The sequence below is a fragment of the Pipistrellus kuhlii genome, unplaced genomic scaffold (genome assembly GCF_014108245.1).
Source record: "Pipistrellus kuhlii isolate mPipKuh1 unplaced genomic scaffold, mPipKuh1.p scaffold_m20_p_1, whole genome shotgun sequence".
Taxonomy (NCBI): domain Eukaryota; kingdom Metazoa; phylum Chordata; class Mammalia; order Chiroptera; family Vespertilionidae; genus Pipistrellus; species Pipistrellus kuhlii.
Window position 1 is genome coordinate 188,067,252 of NW_023425404.1, and position 19,137 is coordinate 188,086,388.

The 19,137-nt window shown below is 41.9% G+C and overlaps 1 protein-coding gene across 1 annotated transcript in view; it reads right to left on the reverse strand.

Annotated features, from left to right (window-relative positions):
- Positions 1-12,339, reverse strand: part of LOC118708294 (cytosolic beta-glucosidase) — a 119,287-nt gene extending 106,948 nt beyond the window's left edge. Inside the window, exons 1-2 of the mRNA XM_036419503.2 lie at positions 12,335-12,339; positions 5,649-5,719 (exon numbers count right to left, since the gene is read on the reverse strand). Of these exons, the coding sequence (XP_036275396.1) occupies positions 5,649-5,706 (58 nt within the window). The 5' untranslated portion in view covers positions 5,707-5,719; positions 12,335-12,339. The remainder of the gene's footprint in view (positions 1-5,648; positions 5,720-12,334) is intronic.
- Between the last annotated feature and the right edge of the window lie 6,798 nt (positions 12,340-19,137).

Sequence of the window (19,137 nt, forward strand, 5' to 3'; positions counted from 1 at the left end):
GCCACATCTTTAGTCTTGTATTGACCTCTTTGGGATGCACAACAGGAAATATTTCACTTTCAGAAAACAAGAAAAGTAGGTTTATTTGCATTACACTTATTAACTTGTACAGTTATTCAGTGTCTGATAAATTAATGTTCAAGAAAAAAACATTAATTGTAATTAAAATGTTCTATTATTTTATGATAATGATTACTCATTTATTTCAGCTCTTTGTATTCATGCCTCTATCAAAATAAACCTATGTTTCTATGAAAACTAAAGCTTTTTTTTATGGCCCACATAAACTTAAACCTTGTTTATTTGGCCCATGTTAACCTTTAAGTTTGATGTGCTTGTTCTAGAGTGAGCTCTGGCTCAATTAAGTAGAATTACCTAACTTCAAAGGAAGCTTAACTTTCTTATGAATAGCAATCTACCTATTATTTCATTCATGAGCATGAACAGGCACTCAGGATGGCCATACATTCCCCAAAAACAAATAACATGAAAGTTAAAGATGAAAATAAACAAATAACCTGCAAATCTCAAAGTAATGTCGGGGGGGGGCGGGGGGGGGGAAGAATTATAAAAAGACAGAGAACTTAATTTTTTAAACTAGCATTCTTAAAAATATTTGAAGGGTGACTACATCCAGAAAACAAAACATAGCTTCCTAAAAATAAAGCAATCAAAGAGTAAGAATGAGTTCCTATAGTAAAACCTAAAATTATGATAATCATAATTAAATATTCAATAGAGGGGTTGCAAAAGTAGAATGAATGAAGCTAAAGGCCAAATTAGTAACCTAGAAGAAAAAGCTGAGGAAATAAAATTTCAAAAAAATACAAAAATGTATGAAAAAGTTCTCCAATATTCATCCAATGACATTTTGAGAGAGAGGAAAAAAAGAGATCAGTATTAGGAATTTTGTAGATAAGAAATCTGAGGCTCAGAGAAGGTAAGTCACTCAACTCCCCAGTAGTACACAAACAGAGTTGGAATACCCCAGAGTACTCCACTCAAAAGCCCCAGCAGAAATTCAAACAGCACATAGAAGTGTGGTCCCAATGGTTGTTTATAGCTGACACCCATGCTGATTAGCTAATATGGGCGCCAGCCTGGTCCATAACAGTTGTTGACAGTTGGCATCCACTCTCATTAATCAATGCAGGTGTCAATCTAGTCTACACCTATTGTCTGTGGTTGACATCTGATTGGTAATTATGTCAGTTGATGAATATTGAATATCATTCCTGCATAAGCCCATTCTTTTTCAATGATGCGCATATAATTTCACTGTACAACAAAAAGAGGAGAGGGATATTTGAGATTTGTATGGGTCTCAAATTTGAAACTGGAGGAAAGAAAGGAGAGTGGTTTCTGTTACATAAACTTTTAAGCTATGAGAAATTTTAGGGAAAAGTATTCATCCCTCTCCTTTCTTTTACCCTGTGCACCATGCTTGCTTTCCCTCCTTCTTTTGTAGGTGGCCCAGACAAAGAATAGGTGAGTCATGTTCTATAAGGCTACCTAGGATAGCCAAAAGATCAGATCCCATACTGGATGTTTAATCCAAGGGATTTAGCAAAATATAAGAAAACAAGATACACAATCCAAACTGGTTGAATGGAGAAAGCAAACAGGAAGTGGTCTAAAGAGTATGGGACCAACCCTAGCTGATTTGGTTCAGTAGACAGAGTGTCAGTCCTGAGTTTGATTTCAGTCAAGGGCACCTGCCAAGATTGTGGGCTCAATCCCCAGTTGTGGCAGCGGGGGAAGAAGGGGAGAGAAGGGGGGGGAGGGAGCCAATCAATGATTCTCTCTCATCATTGATGTTTCTCTCTCTCCCTCTCCTTTCCTCTCTGAAATCAATAAAAATAAAAAAATAAAATAAATAAGCATAAGATCTGTGCTAACAACTACTGCAGGTAGATTAAGTATGCCTCTAGCTTGGGTTTTTGCAGACCAATTGAGTTTTAAAAGGTACTAGAGAAGAAACAGCCTTGATAGAAGCACCACAAACTGGACCTAAGGCCAACTAATTCAGCTGCCCTGTTTCTTCTCCCATATTTTTAGTGCAAAATTAACCCCAAATTTCTCAACTATAGAATTTCACCTTCCACGCATCAAGGCAGATAGGTGGCCAACTGCGAACATAAGAGCAAAGTCAAAGTTAAATCAAAACCCAGACATTATCATGGTATCCAGTGCAGTATTGAGATGAATAATGACATTCATAAAACTGAGGCCTTTGCCTCTTCAGGAACCACAAACTCAAATCCCACCAGGAGGAATTAAAGGGGTAGTTTAGACTTTGTTTAGGATTTGTGGGAGTTTGCAAAGTGCATTCACCCTTAAAAAGCCCTCCCTGAAACCATTGGAAGTTATAAGCCAGCGAAGGCTGTAGCATTGGGTCTTAAATGTCATTTTCACACTCCTCCACAGCTTACCAGGAGAACGTAAATAAAATGCCACTGAGCTACCTGCTGTTCATGCCTCCTATTCCCTCCAGGCAGGAACAGAAGCAAGTCATCTTCCAAAGGGTTAACAATCCTGGAAATGGTTCTGAGCTTTGAAATACTGCATGAGACTGACTGCACTAAAACTATGATTATCTGCATTTTATCCCCTGCCTCTTCATCTAACAAATACATTTTTACAGGTTTTACAACGTTCTTTACAACTCACCTAAAACACATCATTTTACTCCTGCTTATACCACTTGTTTAATATTTATTAGGTTTAGACTGGCGCAAGGCATCACACAGCCAACTCTCATATAATGAACATGACATTAAACTCATCTTTAAAACCCTAAACAGGGAGGTCATGAGTGTTGGCAAAAAGGATATGAACAAAGTCAGGAAGAAGGAAGAGTCAGGGATCTGGGGAAATACGCAACCAAGGAGACAGTATGTCAGGAGATCCAGTGATCAGAAGTTACTGTCCTTCCCTTCAGTCAGCCCCACCTGCAGTGACCCTGACAGCTCCTTCTCTCCAAACATCAGAGCCCCAATTGCTTCATTTCTGTGCAGGGGTGAGGCATATGCATACAAGTGAGTGAGGAGGTGGTGGAGTCTGAGAATTACCACTCAGAGCTCTTGGGAGGGTATCTGAAAACAAAAAGAGCTACACAGACAATTGTGTTTTGAACACCAGTGGAAAGAGATACATCGTAATGCCTTACAACACATCATTACAACAAATCATGGAAACATTATTTTTCTTATCAAACACACTTCACGTTCTGCTCAGTGTCTGGAGTCTCCAACGGCTCTGAAGACTTTCACAGGCCAAGGAGGCCCTGAAGTTCAGATTCTCAAAAATCAAAAAGTGACAGGGTGACCTCAGCTTCTAAACCCCAGACCCTGTAGATTTAACAAAGCCACAGGTTGATGGCCTACACATGTGGTCTGGCCAATGGGGACAGGGTATTTAAATAGCAACTCTCCCAGCAGCTGCTGGTAGAATGAGCAAGGAGGGAGTATATTCTAACGTGCTATCCAAAGTAGAAATGAGCATCTTCACTCAATAGAGCAGACAAGTCACCTATTGCTACATAGTAGGAGAGAACCCAACCAGGAGAAAATAACAATAACAATAATAGTATTTTTACTTATAGTAATAGTGCCAGTATTACTAATAGTGTTATTGCTGTTATTTTCTGGGTACTATGCACCAGGCACGCTTGTGATCCATTTACATATGCCCATTAGTTTAATTATAGAACATACCTACAAGGTGGGCATGACCATGTCCCTAATTCTACAAATAAGGAAACTGAGACAACTATGGTATTTTCCCAGAGTCACTCAGCTAGTAAGTGCTTGAATTCAGATTCAGACCCAGCACAAGAGGGAAGGCAAGAGGTGGGAAACAAGCAAACATATAGAAGTCACTGTGTGAGATAACAAAGAGAGCAGTCACATTGGATCAAGTTCTCCACCTTGAAAGCTGTTGGTAGTGAGTAAACAGCACAAGAGCAGTGTGAGGCCACAAAAAAAGACCTTAAAAGCAGGCTGTAACAAGCATAATAGAGCAGGGAACAAATGGACTCCAGAAGACAAAATGGGTGCAGTGACACTGAGATACTGAGATCCTGTGAGGAGAGGAGCTCAGAATGGACAAGCAAGGTCATTATCGCTGAGGCCTGAGCAAGCAGGACCTAGAAACTGGTACCCAAAACCCACCATCTTGTCCTGTATTAATTGATTGAGTATTCCTGCCTATTTAATATAGAATCGTACAGTGAGTCGTACTCAGTAATCCTTTTGTGATCCCACTAAATATAAATGCCATGCATTGAGCACTTACTCAGTCTCAAGCAGCTAATATACCTCATCTTACTTAACCTCACAGCAACATTATAGTTATCTCCAGCTTACAGATGAGGAGGTAGAGAGAAGTTGAGTAACTTGCCCAAAGTAACACTGAGCTGGTAAAATGTAGAGATAGTGGAATCTGCTCAAAAAAAATAAGAATAAGGTTACCATATGAGCCACCAACCTCTCTTCTAAGTATCTACCAGGGAAAAAAAGGAACGTATTTATTCACAAAGACATATACACCCCTATGTTCATTGCAGCATTGTTCACGGGGGGGGGGGGGGGGGGGGGGGGGGCAACACATGTAAACAAGCTGGAGTGACCTTGGATAGATGATTGCATAAAGAAGACATGGTACATATATACTATAGAATACTACTCAGCCATAAGAAAAGACCAAAAAAAAAAAAAAATACAGATATTTGTGACAATATGGATGGACCTTGAGACTATCATGGAATCATATGATTTCACTCATATGTGGCACATAAAACTGAAAACAACAAATGAACAAACAAATAAATCAAACCTCATAGACACAGACAACAGTTTGCTGGTTCCCAGAAGGAAGAGGGATGAGAGAGTAGTAAAGGGTGAAGGGGGTTAGACAAATGGTGATAGAAAAAGATTCGACTTTGGGTGGTATGCACACAATGTAATATACAGATGACATATCATAAAAGTGTACACTTAAAACCTATATAATTTTATTAACCAATGTCACCCCAATAAATTTAATTTAAAAAATATGTAGAAATAGACCCCCAAGTCTAAGGGATATGGCCCCAGACTCCAATGTCACAGTCACCATTCTTGCTGCTGCTAAAACCTTATTCCATTCACTTCATTCAGCTCTCCTTCTACTCCTCTCTCTGACCCACGCCCCTGGTCTGTCTGATCTCTCTCCTGACAAGGAAACTAACCAAAGTTGTCTTGCTTTCATTCCTGGAAGGCCAGCCTATTTAGTTAGCTAATATTTTTCTAGTCAATTTGAAACATTGTTATTTTTAGGGGTGCTAGGGCAAATGTATTCAAGAAACCAATGACCAATGCCAAAAGCAGCTGGTCCAATGTACACTGATGTGGGAGGTAAGGTTAGACCGACTGAAAATACAGTTGTAGCTTGGTGCTCAGCTCTCCCACTGTCCCCCTTGATCCTCAGGAAAGGTACACAGAATATGAGCCTCTTCTGCAGGCAAGGGGACACAGTTCCATTTATATAGTTAGAGACCCTGCAATCCACTTCCTTCTTTTTCTCACTCTATCCTTTTCCCTAGACACATAGAACTCACCAGGAGAAACCCATCCCAGTCCTAGCCAAGGAAAAGGAGCGTCTCCTACCTTCTACTTGATAAGCCGAGGTGGCTGCCCCCCATCCAAACCCTGCAGGGAAAGCCATGGTTCCAGGGACACTCAGCCACAGGAGCGCTGTGCCTTATTGTCAGGGAAGCCCAGAAATTGTGCAAACAGTAAGTAAACTCTCACCTCCGACAAGGGTCACAGGGTGCCACCACATATGCAAATGAGCAAGTGGTCAGATTAAAGTGTCTTGATAAAATGCCACGCACTTTGTACTAGGTGAGCATTTGGACTTTTCTCTCCAGGCACTCCCTGATTCTTAACGAACTTGGATGAATGTAGGTGCTGACCTAGTCCCTGCTTTGGCAGGTCACCCAGTTATCTGATCTTTTGACTTTCCACAAAATACATGGACATAATCCTACTAAAATGTTCCCTTAAGCAATTCCTCCCAATTCCTAATTCCCACTTCTTAGAGGTAACTATTTTTAACTGTTTCTTCTAGTACAGTAGCACCTGTCCCCCTCTTATTTGAAGGGAGTATGTCCCAAGATCCCCAGTAGATATTTAAAAACATAGATAATATGAAACCATATCTATATTAATAAAACTTTAATATGCTAATTAGACCAGACAGCCAAACAACCTTCTGGACCTCATTCTGGATTTTCTTCCTGATGAAGCCATGGCAGGGGGGCCAAAACAGAGGCAGCTGGGGTGATCAGGCAGGCAAGCAGAGGCAGTTAGGGGCAATCAGGCAGGCAGGCAAGTGGTTAGGTGTGATCAGGCAGGCAAGCAGAGAGATTAGGGGCAATCAGGCCAACAGGTGGGCAGTTATGGGCATTAGGCAGGTGAATTGTTGGGGCAATCAGGCAGGCAGGCAGAAGAGTTAGAGGCAATCAGGCAGGCACACAGGTGAGCAATTAGGAGCCAGTGGTCCCAGATTGTGAGAGGGTGCAGGCTGGGCTGAGGGACCTCCTCCCATGCACAAATTTTGTGCACTGGGTCTCCAGTCTATAATAAAAGCATAATATACTAATCACTCCAGATGTTCTTCCAGATGACTTTCTGGATGAAGCCGGGGCTGCAAGGGAAGCCCAGGTCCCAGGTGCCAGAGGGAATTTGGTGCTGGTAGCCAGGAGAAGGAAGGCCTATTCTTGCACAAATTTTGTGCATAGGCCTCTAGTATATACATACAGTCTAATTTTTAAATTAGGCCCAGTAAGAAATTAACAACAAAAACTAATAATAAATAGAACAATTTTCACAATCCTCTCTAATAAAAGAGATACTTGCAAATTGACCATACCTTCACTACACCCACAAGCCACACCAACCAGCCAACCAAGATGAGTATGCAAATTAACCAAACCAATATGGTGGTTAATTTGCATATCTGGGCCAGAGCATAGACTGAAGACAGTGTAGAAAGAAGCCAAGTGCTGCAGAAGGGAGTGAAGCTGTGGAGAAGCAAGCAAGCAGGGCAGGGGAGAAGGAAGGGAAGCAGGTGGGGCAGCAGAGACTGCAGCAGGAAGCCCTATTGCAGCAGTCTTCCTCCAAGGAGCATCTAGTATCTCTATAAAGAGCCAGGGTGTAATCACCAATCACGACCACAGGCTAACTATTGCAACTGCAGGCCTTGTGACTCAGAAGTGACTGCTATGGGGGCTGCGAATCAGGCCCAGAAAGAGACCTAAAGAGAGAAGCAGGGGCTGACCTGCAGCGTCTGAGGAAGCTTTTAACCAGCACTTATCTCTCTCTTTCCCTCTGAGCCTGGCCAGCAGCCCTGCCTCCATTTCTCTTTGAGCCTCCAACAGGGCTGCTGATCAACCTTGCCTTTCTGATCAGGCCCTGCTGATAGGCCCAGAGATGCTGACTGGCATAAAAACTGGCCAATCAGAACAAAATCTGGGTCAACTGTGAGGAGCCAATAGCTGCCTAGGAGGTGGAGCTTTTAACACTGACTGGCACAGAAACTATCCAATTAGAACAAAATTGGCCAGCAGAGGAGGGCAGTTGGGGGTAACCAGGCCAGCAAGGGGATAGCAGTTAAGGATGAGATCAGACCAGTAGAGAAGGGCAGTTGAGGGCAACCATGCCAGCAAGGGGAGGGAAGTTGGGGGCAAGATCAAACCAGCAGGGAAGAGATGTTGGGGAAAAGATCAGGTCGGCAGGGGAGGGCTGTTGGTGAGAGATAAGGCCAGCAGGGGAGGGCAGTTGGGGGCAACCAGGCTGGCAAGGGAGGGCAGTTGGGGATGAGATCAAGCCAGTAAGGGAGGGAAGTTAGAGTGATCAGGCAGGCAGGCAGTTGAGTGGTTGGGAGCCAGTGGTCCCAGATTGGGAGAGAGGGATGTCCAACTGCTGGTTTAGGCCCAATACCAATAGGGCCTAAATCAGCAATGGGACATCTCCCAAGGGTTTCCTGATTAGAGAGGGTGCAGGCTGGGCTGAGGGAACTGCCCTCTCCATGCATGAATTTTGTGCACTGGGCCACTAGTACTATAATAAATTATGTGAGTGTGATCTCTCTGACTCAACATATCTTCTTGGGCTGTGCTCACCCTTCTTCTGATGAGATGAAGGGAAGTGAATGACACAGGCACTGTGACATAGCATTAAGCTACTCTTGCCTCTAGGGCCACTTTTAAGTACAATAAGGTTTACTTGAACACAACACTTTGATGCCATGACAGTCAATCTTATCACCTACTAACGCAGCACATGGGGAGTGTCTACAGCGTGGAGCTGCAGGACATAATCTGACATAAGATTTCTTCAAGCTACTCAGAAAGGAGTGCAATTTAAAACTTAGGAATTGTTTATTTCTGGAAATTTTCACTTAATATTTTCAGACGACAGTTGACCATAGGTAACAGAAACCTCAGAAAGTAAAACCATGGATAAAAAGAAAAGACTACATTTAATCCCATGTAGATTAAATAACAGGCTGGTGGTTCTGAATCTGTTTTTAGGTTTTAGGGACTGATTATTGACTTCTGAATAAAGTAAAAAATCCTAGTTCTCTTTCTTTCTCTCTCTCTCTTACTCTTTCTTTCCCTCCCTCCTCCCCCACAATCCACTAAACAGAATAAGATTACCTGTTCTGTTTAAGTATTTGACATTTACATTACTATAACTACATACAGTTCCAAATTAAGCCATGTGGTATACCATGCTTATATGCAACTTTTTATTTCCTCTGGGGTTAATCAGCTGTCTGGGTTTTATATCTATTTTTTTCTATCCCTATAACTAATTCATCCCCAAACACCCTGACAGAACCATAAATCTCCTCGTTGTTCAAACACCTCTGTTTTCCTGCTCCATTGTGCACTGTTTGTTTTTAGGCGGCCGCAGAGCTAAGTTATATCATCTGCTACCTGCTCCCCTGTCTCCTGAGCTTTCTCCCTGTTTCTTCTTCCTTTTTTTAGAGAAGCAAATCCATGAATAACTTCCTGACAAAATGGGTTTGGAAGGTACACCTTTTGAAACCTTGTCATTCTAGAATTGTCTTTATTCTAACATCACACTTGCTATGTGGTTTGTGCACTATGGGATTTTCTGATGGAAAGGATTTTCACTCAGAATTTTGAATGCGTGGGTTTGTGGCTTTCTAGCTTTTGTAGGTGACCTGTTTTGTGGTCCAGCCCGCCCTCGCTGCTCCCCAGGCTTCTATTTCTGCAACCTCACAGTCCCGTGCCTTAATGTGGGACATCTCATCCAGGCACCCAGCATGTTCCACAGGCATGTGGAATGTTGACAACAGGGGAGAGTGGGTGAAGGGGACATGGGGTCTCACTGGACTGTCTTTGAAATCTTTCTGTATCTCTAAAATAGATCCACCAGAAAAGGTCATTCATTTTTAAATGCCCATGGAGAGAAGAGTTAGGCAAAATCAAAGTGAAAAAAGTTACTTTTTTAGTTTCACAAAGACAGTACTAAATCAGGAACACAGATTGGAATGAGGTATATCCCACCCTACCAGGTTATCCTAACCCCAAGAGGAAGCATTAACACAGAAGGAAATGAGGAAGACATTTAAAGGTACATGTTTGTTGATCTAAACACCAAAAATACAGGGCATTAAACAACTATTAACTGAGTCCCTACAGTCCTTCAGTTCTGAAGCAATCATTGTAACTCCAATGAAAAAATATATTAAATTATTTTCACTGTAGACCACTAGATGGCAGTATTGCAACTTTTTTTAGGTTTACAAGTAAATGTATGGAGTTTTACTAAAATGTAGTTATCCCACCAATGACCACTTACTCCAGAAACCCCTCTCCCCCTAGCTAACTACAGCTGTGCTTCGACTGATTTTCTCCAGAAAGAATATGCTACCTTCTTAGCATGCCACATTCTCTGAAGTAATTTGATCACAAATCGTCAAATTTAATTTTCCTCAGCTCTGATGGGATGCTCTAGCATAGAATTCTCAAGTGCATGCAGTAAGGACATCTTTACATTCTCAAAAATAATTGAGGTTATTCAGGAGCTTTTATAATCATGTGTTATATTTATCAACATTCACTCTATTCAAAACTAAAACTGAGATTTAAAAATAATATTTACTGATGACTTCTTTTAAATAGCATTAAAAGTATGTGAATATAGTATATAGCATTTTTAAAGAAAAATGGTTGTGTACTTAATAACAAAAACAGAAATTACTTACTGAGAGAGAGTTTTAGATTTTGCAAATCTCTTTTATGCTCGACTTCGACTTCACAGTAGATATCTGGGTGTTCAAATCTGCTTCTGCTTCCCTGTGCTGCTTCTGGGATATTCCACTGCAAACTCAGAACAAGAGCTGAGAGTGAAAGAAGCATATCGTGTCTTAGTTTCATCACAAAAAGAGTTTTGATCTCGTGGGTGCCCAGAAAGGTCTGGAGAACCCGCAGGGAACCTTAGCTGTCCCAGCACTCTCTCCAGAATCTTCCTTTGCTATCCACACCTCTCTGCATCTTCTCATCTCTCAGAGATCTGAGTCCACCAATACTCCCTGCATGAAAGTCCTAATGGCTGTAAGACATATGTATTTGCAGAATTTAACACACTATCTTGGGTTAAAAGCATTATTTTATTTCTTTATCTTGTTGATATGAAAAGAATTCTGACATCATGGTCCTATCTAGCCAGGCTAGCTGATAATTTAACTTGCCATTCTCTCAGTCCCCTTCATTCCATGTCAGGGCCATACATTAAAGTAAAAGTCATACAGAAAAAGTAGGACTTACATGAAATGAAGATTACACATAAGAAACAATGCCTGGTGTCCCCATTCTCTCCCCTCACAGCTTTGGTCCACAGAGATGAATGCTGAGATGCCCACTCTCCAACCTCCAGGCCAGCCATGGTCCTTCCAAGTCCACTCATGGACTCTCTGCTTCGGAGGTACAGGGTGTAAATCTGAGGCCTTAGGTTCAACCCCCTCCTCCAAAGTACTCAGTAATCTCTGCGAGGTCCTGCCACCTCCCCAGGGCACTGCCTCGGAACAGCACAACAAACACTAGCATTCAAGACAGGCCAACTCCTGTCCACCATCCCAGCTGGAGGGGAACACAAGTCAGTTGCATTAAGATTTTGGCTACAAAATCTCTAGAAGTTTTAGGAATGGTAAAGGACTGTAAATACAGTGTTCTCTGGGGTGAAAAATATACACAGTATTTTTTTCTTTGTTAGCTGCAAAACAAGCTGTTATTCAGGAAGGATTCAGCCCCATTAGTCATGACTTTGAACCTCCCAATTTGAATGGTGGAGATTCAGAAATCCTGGCGCTCAAATGTTCCTGAGAACCCCTGTCCAGAGGGAAGTCTGGGTCTAAATGGGCATTTCCCCATCTGCATCAAAGACAGCAAAGAGCCAAGCCTACTTCCTATTCCCTCTGGGCACACAGTCAGATCACATTTGTCAACACCCCCCTACCCCCCACCACCTTAGATGTGGCCATGCGACTGAGGCCTGGCCAGGAGAGTGTGGGCAGAAATGATGTCCACCACTTCCAGGCGAGGTCATTGAGATCTGCCCACATAGCCACTTGTGTCATCCACATGTCGTTGGTCCCCTCTCATCCACAGATTGGACACAGAGGCGCAACTGGAAAACTTGAGGCCCTCGGAACTCCTTGGATAGAAGGAACTGCTCCCCATATGCCCTGCGTGGAACAGGGCCTAGCACCAACCCCAGAGGCAACCCCCTCCAGACTATGGGTTGAATGTTTACTTTGCTAAACCACTAAACTTAGGGAGGCACTGAAAAAAGACACTCTTGAAATAACGACTACATTTTGAAAAAAGGCCATAGAAAAAAAATGTGTAACTTCAAAGAACTTTTCTCCAGCAAAGGGAGCCTCTTTGGTGATATCACCCACAGGGTGGGGCAGGTGGGGGGAGGGGGGAGAAAGTTAAAGGGAAGTGAAGGGGGCCAGGTGGGGAGAGACACACCAAAGGGCAAATCTACCTGAGGTTGCTTTCGCACTGGATTATTCATCTGGACTTCTCTCATTTGTCCACCAGATCTAGTCAAATCTCGACTGACTGCAGATGCATGCTCTAAGAAGTGCTTTGCAAACAGGCCCCCTCACTCCTGAGAGTCATCCGGCTGTTTTCAATATTTTAATAATTCTAATTGCAATTATAAATTCACTTCCTATCAGCTCTCCCAGGCTATCTAAAGCAACCATATTATTGCTTTTGACTGACTTATAATACCCATTGTGCTAATACCAGCTTCCCATGCATGAAAATGCAGAAATGAATTAGTTATGACAATGCTCTCGCATTCGTCGTAGCAGAATCTGTCAAAACACGAAGTCCAGAAAGTATACTAGTGATAAGAGAAATCTTTCATTGTGTGAATTCTGACAACCACAGTGTGTGTGGGTGTGTGTGTGTGTGTGTGTGTACATGTGTGTACCCTCGGGGGAGGGACATGTATTCAGGGGAGCCACACAGGATTCAGGCAACTCTCAGGGCTCTCTTGCTAACAGAATCTAAATCCCTTTGGGTACCTGCCTTGTTCCTATGCAAATTTAGCTGCTCCAGGGGAAACCCATGCTCCACCCACACAGTAATCCACCAGCCCCAGGGATTAATCAGGGCCATCTGCACCTCTCACCTCACTATTGACAGGGATTGGATCAGAGGTGGGCTGCAGACCCCATTGAGCAATGCTATGAGAAAATGCACCTCAGGTTTCTGAGGAAGCAACTTTCTCCCTCTTCGATGGAACTATCTAGAAAGATTTACCCTCCTACTATCCAAGAATGTGGGTTTGGGACAGTCATTTCCTAGACATAAAGAGAACTAGCTATGGGATATGGAGGAAGGTTGAGGGAAGGGAACTTTTAAGAACCAATAAATTTCCTGTATGGCTTAGGCCTATTTGGGTTGATTTCCTATATCTTGCAACCAAAAGACTCATATATGGCATCCTATATATGTGGAATAAGGGTATCTCTTTATATCTATATTTACATATATATATATGTGCACACATGTGTACATAAATGTGTATATATATGAAAGATACATTATGTTATGTTTATTTATACATGTGGCTTGATATAGATGTACATTTATATAAATGACTACAAAAATAGACATATAAAAGTAGATGTAGGTTATGGTGTGTAATATACATGATTCCCATGCCTGTCACATATCCTAAACCCCTTCTACATACAAGTACTTTACTGGATACTTTTCTAGCTAACTTAAATGTTGCCCCTTATCACCAGCCTGGGAATGAAGATATATGGGAGATCATTAATGGCCGGCTGGAGTGAAATTCAATTACATTATTTGCATTAACTTATTGAAGGCCATCCACCCCATAAGATATATCATGAGAACAATATACAACAACATCCATGCATCACCCTATATTTCAAAAAGCCACACTGCCACTAAATTAAGGGTTTACCATTGAGTCATTTTCAAAACAAACTCCCAAATGTTCTGCCCTTCAGTGTGCTGACAGGCTGCTACTAACGGTAGCCTAGAAGGAATCACAAAAACCACGCAATACCGCTCAGAGCTCTAAGAATAAAAGCAGGCAGTAGAGGCAGAGCCCAGAGAACATCTCTTTGGAGCCTCCCAGCCAATGCCCACAGTGTAGCATCAGATTCCAGCAATAACACCTTTCAGGAAGCCGCTGCCATGATTCTGTGGACCTCCTTTAGCAGCTCAGGGCATCCTCTACCAACACAACCAAAACTCCCTTACATTTCTGGGGAGTATCTGGAGAAGTGGTGAACTGAACTGGAATGAGGGTATAGCAAGTGAGTAAGCAGGCTACAAAATAAAAGCAGGCTCTCTGTTTCAGCCCTGCCCTCTGGTGGTAGTGACCAGAAGGAGCACACTCAAGTTCAAAAGCCCTGCTAGTTTTACCTGTAAACTGTCTGTGCCAACGCCCAGGTGTGCCACATGCCTCGGGACTAGACTGTAGCTAATCCACTAAATCCCCTGAGTGTTTGCACCTCGGAGAGTATCTTTGATTGTTAATCTCACTTCAGAGATGGGGTTTGGAACTTCAAACGTCTTTTCCTCCCGCGGCGAATAAAGCAAGGCCTTGGAGACCCACAATCGGGAAAGCAAGTAAAAAGGAGTGGAATGGAGCCAAGTAAAATGTAAACTCGGAGTGAAAAAGAACAATTTCAGGGATCACAAAATGACTTTAGATGAACTGTAATGGAACAGCCAGCAGGGTTTTCTGTACATCCCATGACAATCTAGGGGAAGCCACCCTGATCTTTCTCTCTTGGATCCTCAATCAAAGGCCATGCCACACCCTGGACACTGCTCTGAGCCCTTCCCTGTCCTTCGCCTACTTCCTGCCATTTAGGAAATTATTGCCCTAAAGCCTTGACATCTCTTCCCTAGGTCAGGTTGCCTTCATCCCTGTGGCCTCTTCTCTGTCCAAAGGCAATAGAAATCATCCCAAGCCTGGAACATTCTAAATAAATGTCCAACTTCTAGATGCTTTTTCTCTGTCCAATAGATTGTACTATAGCCTGACCCATCTTTTTAAAACACGTTGTTCAGGGATTGTCCCCTACCCCTCAAATTCAAACATCTTTTTTTTTTTTCTTTTTAAATTATTGATTTTAGAGAGGAAGGGAGAGGGAAAGAATGATAGAAACATCAGTGATGAGAGTCACTGACTGGCTGCATCCAGCACACACCATACCGGCGATCGAGCCTGCAACCCAGGCATGTGCTCTGAATCAAACCGTGACTTCCTGGTCCACAGATCAATGCTCAATCACTGAGCCACACTGGCTAGGCGTCAAGTTCAAACATCTTGATCTATGCCAGTGGTTGGCAAACTCATTAGTCAACAGAGCCAAATATCAACAGTACAGTGATTGAAATTTTTTTTGAGTGCCACATTTTTTAAACTTATACTTGTAATGTCACTTCTTCAAAATAGACTCACCCAGGCTGTAGCATTTTGTGGAAGAGCCACACTCAAGGGGCCAAAGAGCTGCATGTGGCTCGCGAGCCGCAGTTTGCCGACCACGGATCTATGCAAAGCCCACATGGCCTGGATCCTGCCTCCTTTTGTTCATATTCACACAGTCTTCCCTCTCATACACTCTTCTAACTTTTTCAAGCTTTTCAAACCTACCATGCTCCCTGCTCTTCCTCAACACTAATTCGTGACAAATCATGCTCCCTCTGCCTAGAACTCGCTTTGCCTTTTCTGGACTGTCTTCCTTATCTTCCATTGGCCAGCTTAAGGTGACTTTTAAAAAATATATTTTATTGATTTTTTTACAAAGAGGAAGGGAGAGGGATAGAGAGTTAGAAACTTCGATGACAGAGAAACATTGATCAGCCTCCTCCTGCAAACCTCCTACTGGGGATGTGCCAACAACCAAGATGCATGCCTTTGAGCAGAATTGAAACTGCCACCTTTCAGTCCACAAGCTAATGCTCTATACACTGGGCCAAACTGGTTACATTAAGGAGACTTTTTGAGGACACAACACATTCCCCAAGATGAGTTAAGTCTTCCTTTTGCATGCTCTCACCTTGCCTTGTATGCCCCTTATCATAACACTTGTGGCATTTTATTTAAAAACTAGAGGCCTGATGCATGAAATTCTTGCAAGAGTAGGCCTTCCTTCCCCCAGCTGCCAGCACCAGCTTCCCTCTGGCACCCGAGACCCAGCTTCCCTTGCAGCCCTGGCTTTATTCAGGAGGTCATCTGGAAAGATGTCCAGTCAGATGTCTGGTCTAATTAGCATATTATGCATTTATTATTATAGATGTGTTTAGTTGTCTAACTTCCCCATCAACTGACCCACTTTTCGTAAAGTAGAGATAGGCTTAAATGGCAAACTAAAAATGAAAGTCTGATTTGGTATATTTCCCCGCACATTAATAAATTTGTTTACTAAATGAATAGTGAGCAATTACTATGAGCCAGGCATCATGCTAAATCCTAGGAAGAAAGTGGTCAACTAATCTGACTAAGTCAATCTCTCATCCATCAAGTTTGGAATCATCTTCCAATCTTCTACTTAGTTCCCCAACTTTATTTTAATATCATCCTGTTTTACCCCAAGTTACCAAGGGAGAAAGTGAAGAATATATAGAGTTACCTATAGTTTTCCTAATGTATTACTGACACTCCTTCCCCCAATACCTTACAGATTCAGAGTAGAGAATGGGAAGGTATAGGAAGGAGGAAAGCGTGTACAAAAACGCAGGGTTGCTTTGCTCTGTTGCACCCAAGAGATCGATGGAGAGGGAAACCCTCTGGAACCACTGGTTGTCATGGATTTTAAGCTCAGGGAGCTGAAAATAAGGATGTTCAAATCCAAAAAGTTGTCTGTGAAACTACTCAGTCTTAAGATTGTTTACATAAAGATCCATCTGCCCAATTTGGTGTACTGATGGTAGGAGGTGTCTCACGACCCCTGTACCAAGCCAAGAAGCTCATCCTCCCTGTCTCCCAGAAGGTAACACTAATAGGTACTCGCAATTCTTTTATTTGGGAACCCCTGCAATAAATACATTTGCACAGCACAAACCCTCAACTTATATTTCTGTTCATACCATTTACAGCTAAAGCATACTCTGCCCATTTTAATGATTATAGAAGACTAGTAGCCCTGCACACTAATCTGTGCGCCAGTAGCTCATCAGTAGCTTGCCAGTAGCTCCCTGCCACCCTCTAGTAGCTCTCCACCCACTGCCCTACCCTCCTTTAGCTCCATCACCCCCCTCCCACTCCCCTCATTGCTGCCCAGCCCCCTTCTGTAGCTCTCCAGCACCACTTGTAGCTCGCTGCCACACCCTCCTGCTAATCTGTGATACAGTCCTTATGCAGCCGGTTGTTATGTTTCATGGCGTGACAACCATTTGCATATTACATCTCTATTATATAGGATAACTACATTCAAATTTCATGTGTGAGTTTTATGTGGTTAAAACTAATTGCTTCTGGATTGTAATCTTTATATATAATAATCAAACTGCATAAGGAAGGAGAGATATATTAATATAATTCATGAAGTCCAGGTGAGGCCATTAAAATACACGAAGACAACCTTGGCCAGTTTGGCTCAGTGGATAGAGCATCGACCTGCACACTGAAGGGTCCCAGGTTCCATTCCAGTCAAGAGCATGTACCTTGGTTGCTGCACATCCGCAATGGGGGATGTGCAGGAGGCAGCTAATCAATGTTTTTTCTCTCATCAATGTTTTTCTCTCATCAGTGATTTGACTCTCTATCCCTCTCCCTTCCTCTCTGTAAAAAATCGATGAAATATATATATTTCTTAAAAATACACCAAGACAGTTAAAATCCATGGGAAGGGGTTTGTGCCAAATGAGAATTTTCTCTGAAAATATCTTTTTTTAACATTCACTCCATGCACTTAGAATTTCATTGAAGAGACCAACATTATATATACACACACACAAAAACAAAACAAAATAAAACAAAAATCTAATCATAAGGGTGATAAAAAAATAAGTTCTAGCTTCTGATAATGTTAGAATAGTTTGAATCAGAATTAACCTTTTGCCAATTTCTATTGCAAACTCTAAGCATAACACCAAATACAACTTCTGAAGGAACTGAAGATGATGCAAAGTGGATAGAGACTGAGAAGAATCAAACCATGGGAGAAGGGAAGTGTACTTACAATGCCATCCATTACCCTGGAGACATTCCTCATAGAACTCAGCAGGAAACCTCTGGAGAGAAAGAGGAAAAGGAGTTTGAAGGAGGAGAGAGGGCTGGAAACTAAGGGGGAACCCTAACAAAGAGGTAGCTAAAATGTAGTAAAATTACCATGTTTTCATTATATATATTTTCTTTCTGGTTACCTCTTACTTAAAACACATAACACTGGCCAAAACTGGTTTGGCTCAATGGATAGAGCATTGGCTGCGGACTGAAAGGTCCCAGGTTCGATTCTGGTCAAGGGCGTGTACTTTGGTTGCAGGCACATCCCCAGTAGGGGGTGTGCAAGAGGCAGCTGATCAATGATTCTTTCTCATCTATGTTTCTAACTCTCTATCTCTCCCTCTTCCTCTCTGTAAAAAAAAAAAAAAAAAAATCAATAATACATATATATAAATAAATATATATATATATATATATATATATATATATATATATATATATATATATATACACACACACACACACACACACACACACACACACACACATAACACTGGATTATTAGCTTCACTTCCAGTGTCTCTCTCCTTTGCAGAGAACGGGAATAGGGCTAACAGTTCCAAAGTTCCCATCATGCGTTGGTCTTTCTGGTGACCAGCCCCATCCAGTGCCCACCAAAAGGCACCTCATTGGAACCAATGATCTCCTGTCACCCAAGAAAGTATAAGGGTCTTAAAAACTCTGTGTCAGGAATTGGGAATACATACATCAGTATAACCTTTTAAAAATGCAATGAAATCGTTGGGGGTCATCATTTCCATATTCCAGGAAATATTTGCTACACTTGCTACAATTGAAATTCAGTCAAACAGTACAGTTTTCAAGTTTTTTATGTAGTTTTGTTTTGGAGTTGGCCTTACAGTCTTTAGAGCAGCCATCAGAAAATATAAAAATGAGAGACGAACAGGGATATTAAGGATCATGTCTGGCCCCTTCCATGTTAGTACATGTGGATAGTACTTTTGTTAGGACAAATACCAGCGTGTATCACTACATCCATTACTGGAACATATTCCCCATCTTGTAGCTTTTGCCTTACTTCTGTCTTTGTTATTTAAAAGACTGGAGACTTCAGCTAAAAATAAGAACTTTGTTTTATGGCATAATGGTTAATGCACATGGCAAATATTTAATTTGGGTTAGGATTTTTTCCTCAAACTAATTGACCTCTTAATCAATAATTGTTGTTGTTTTAATTGGACTGCTAATAATTACATGTCAAACATTGTTAAATCCCCCCAAATTGCCTTTATTTCCCTGCAATGTTAATTTATTCCATGTTGAGTCTGGTCGGTTGAGCTATGCCTATCCTAATTTTTTTCCT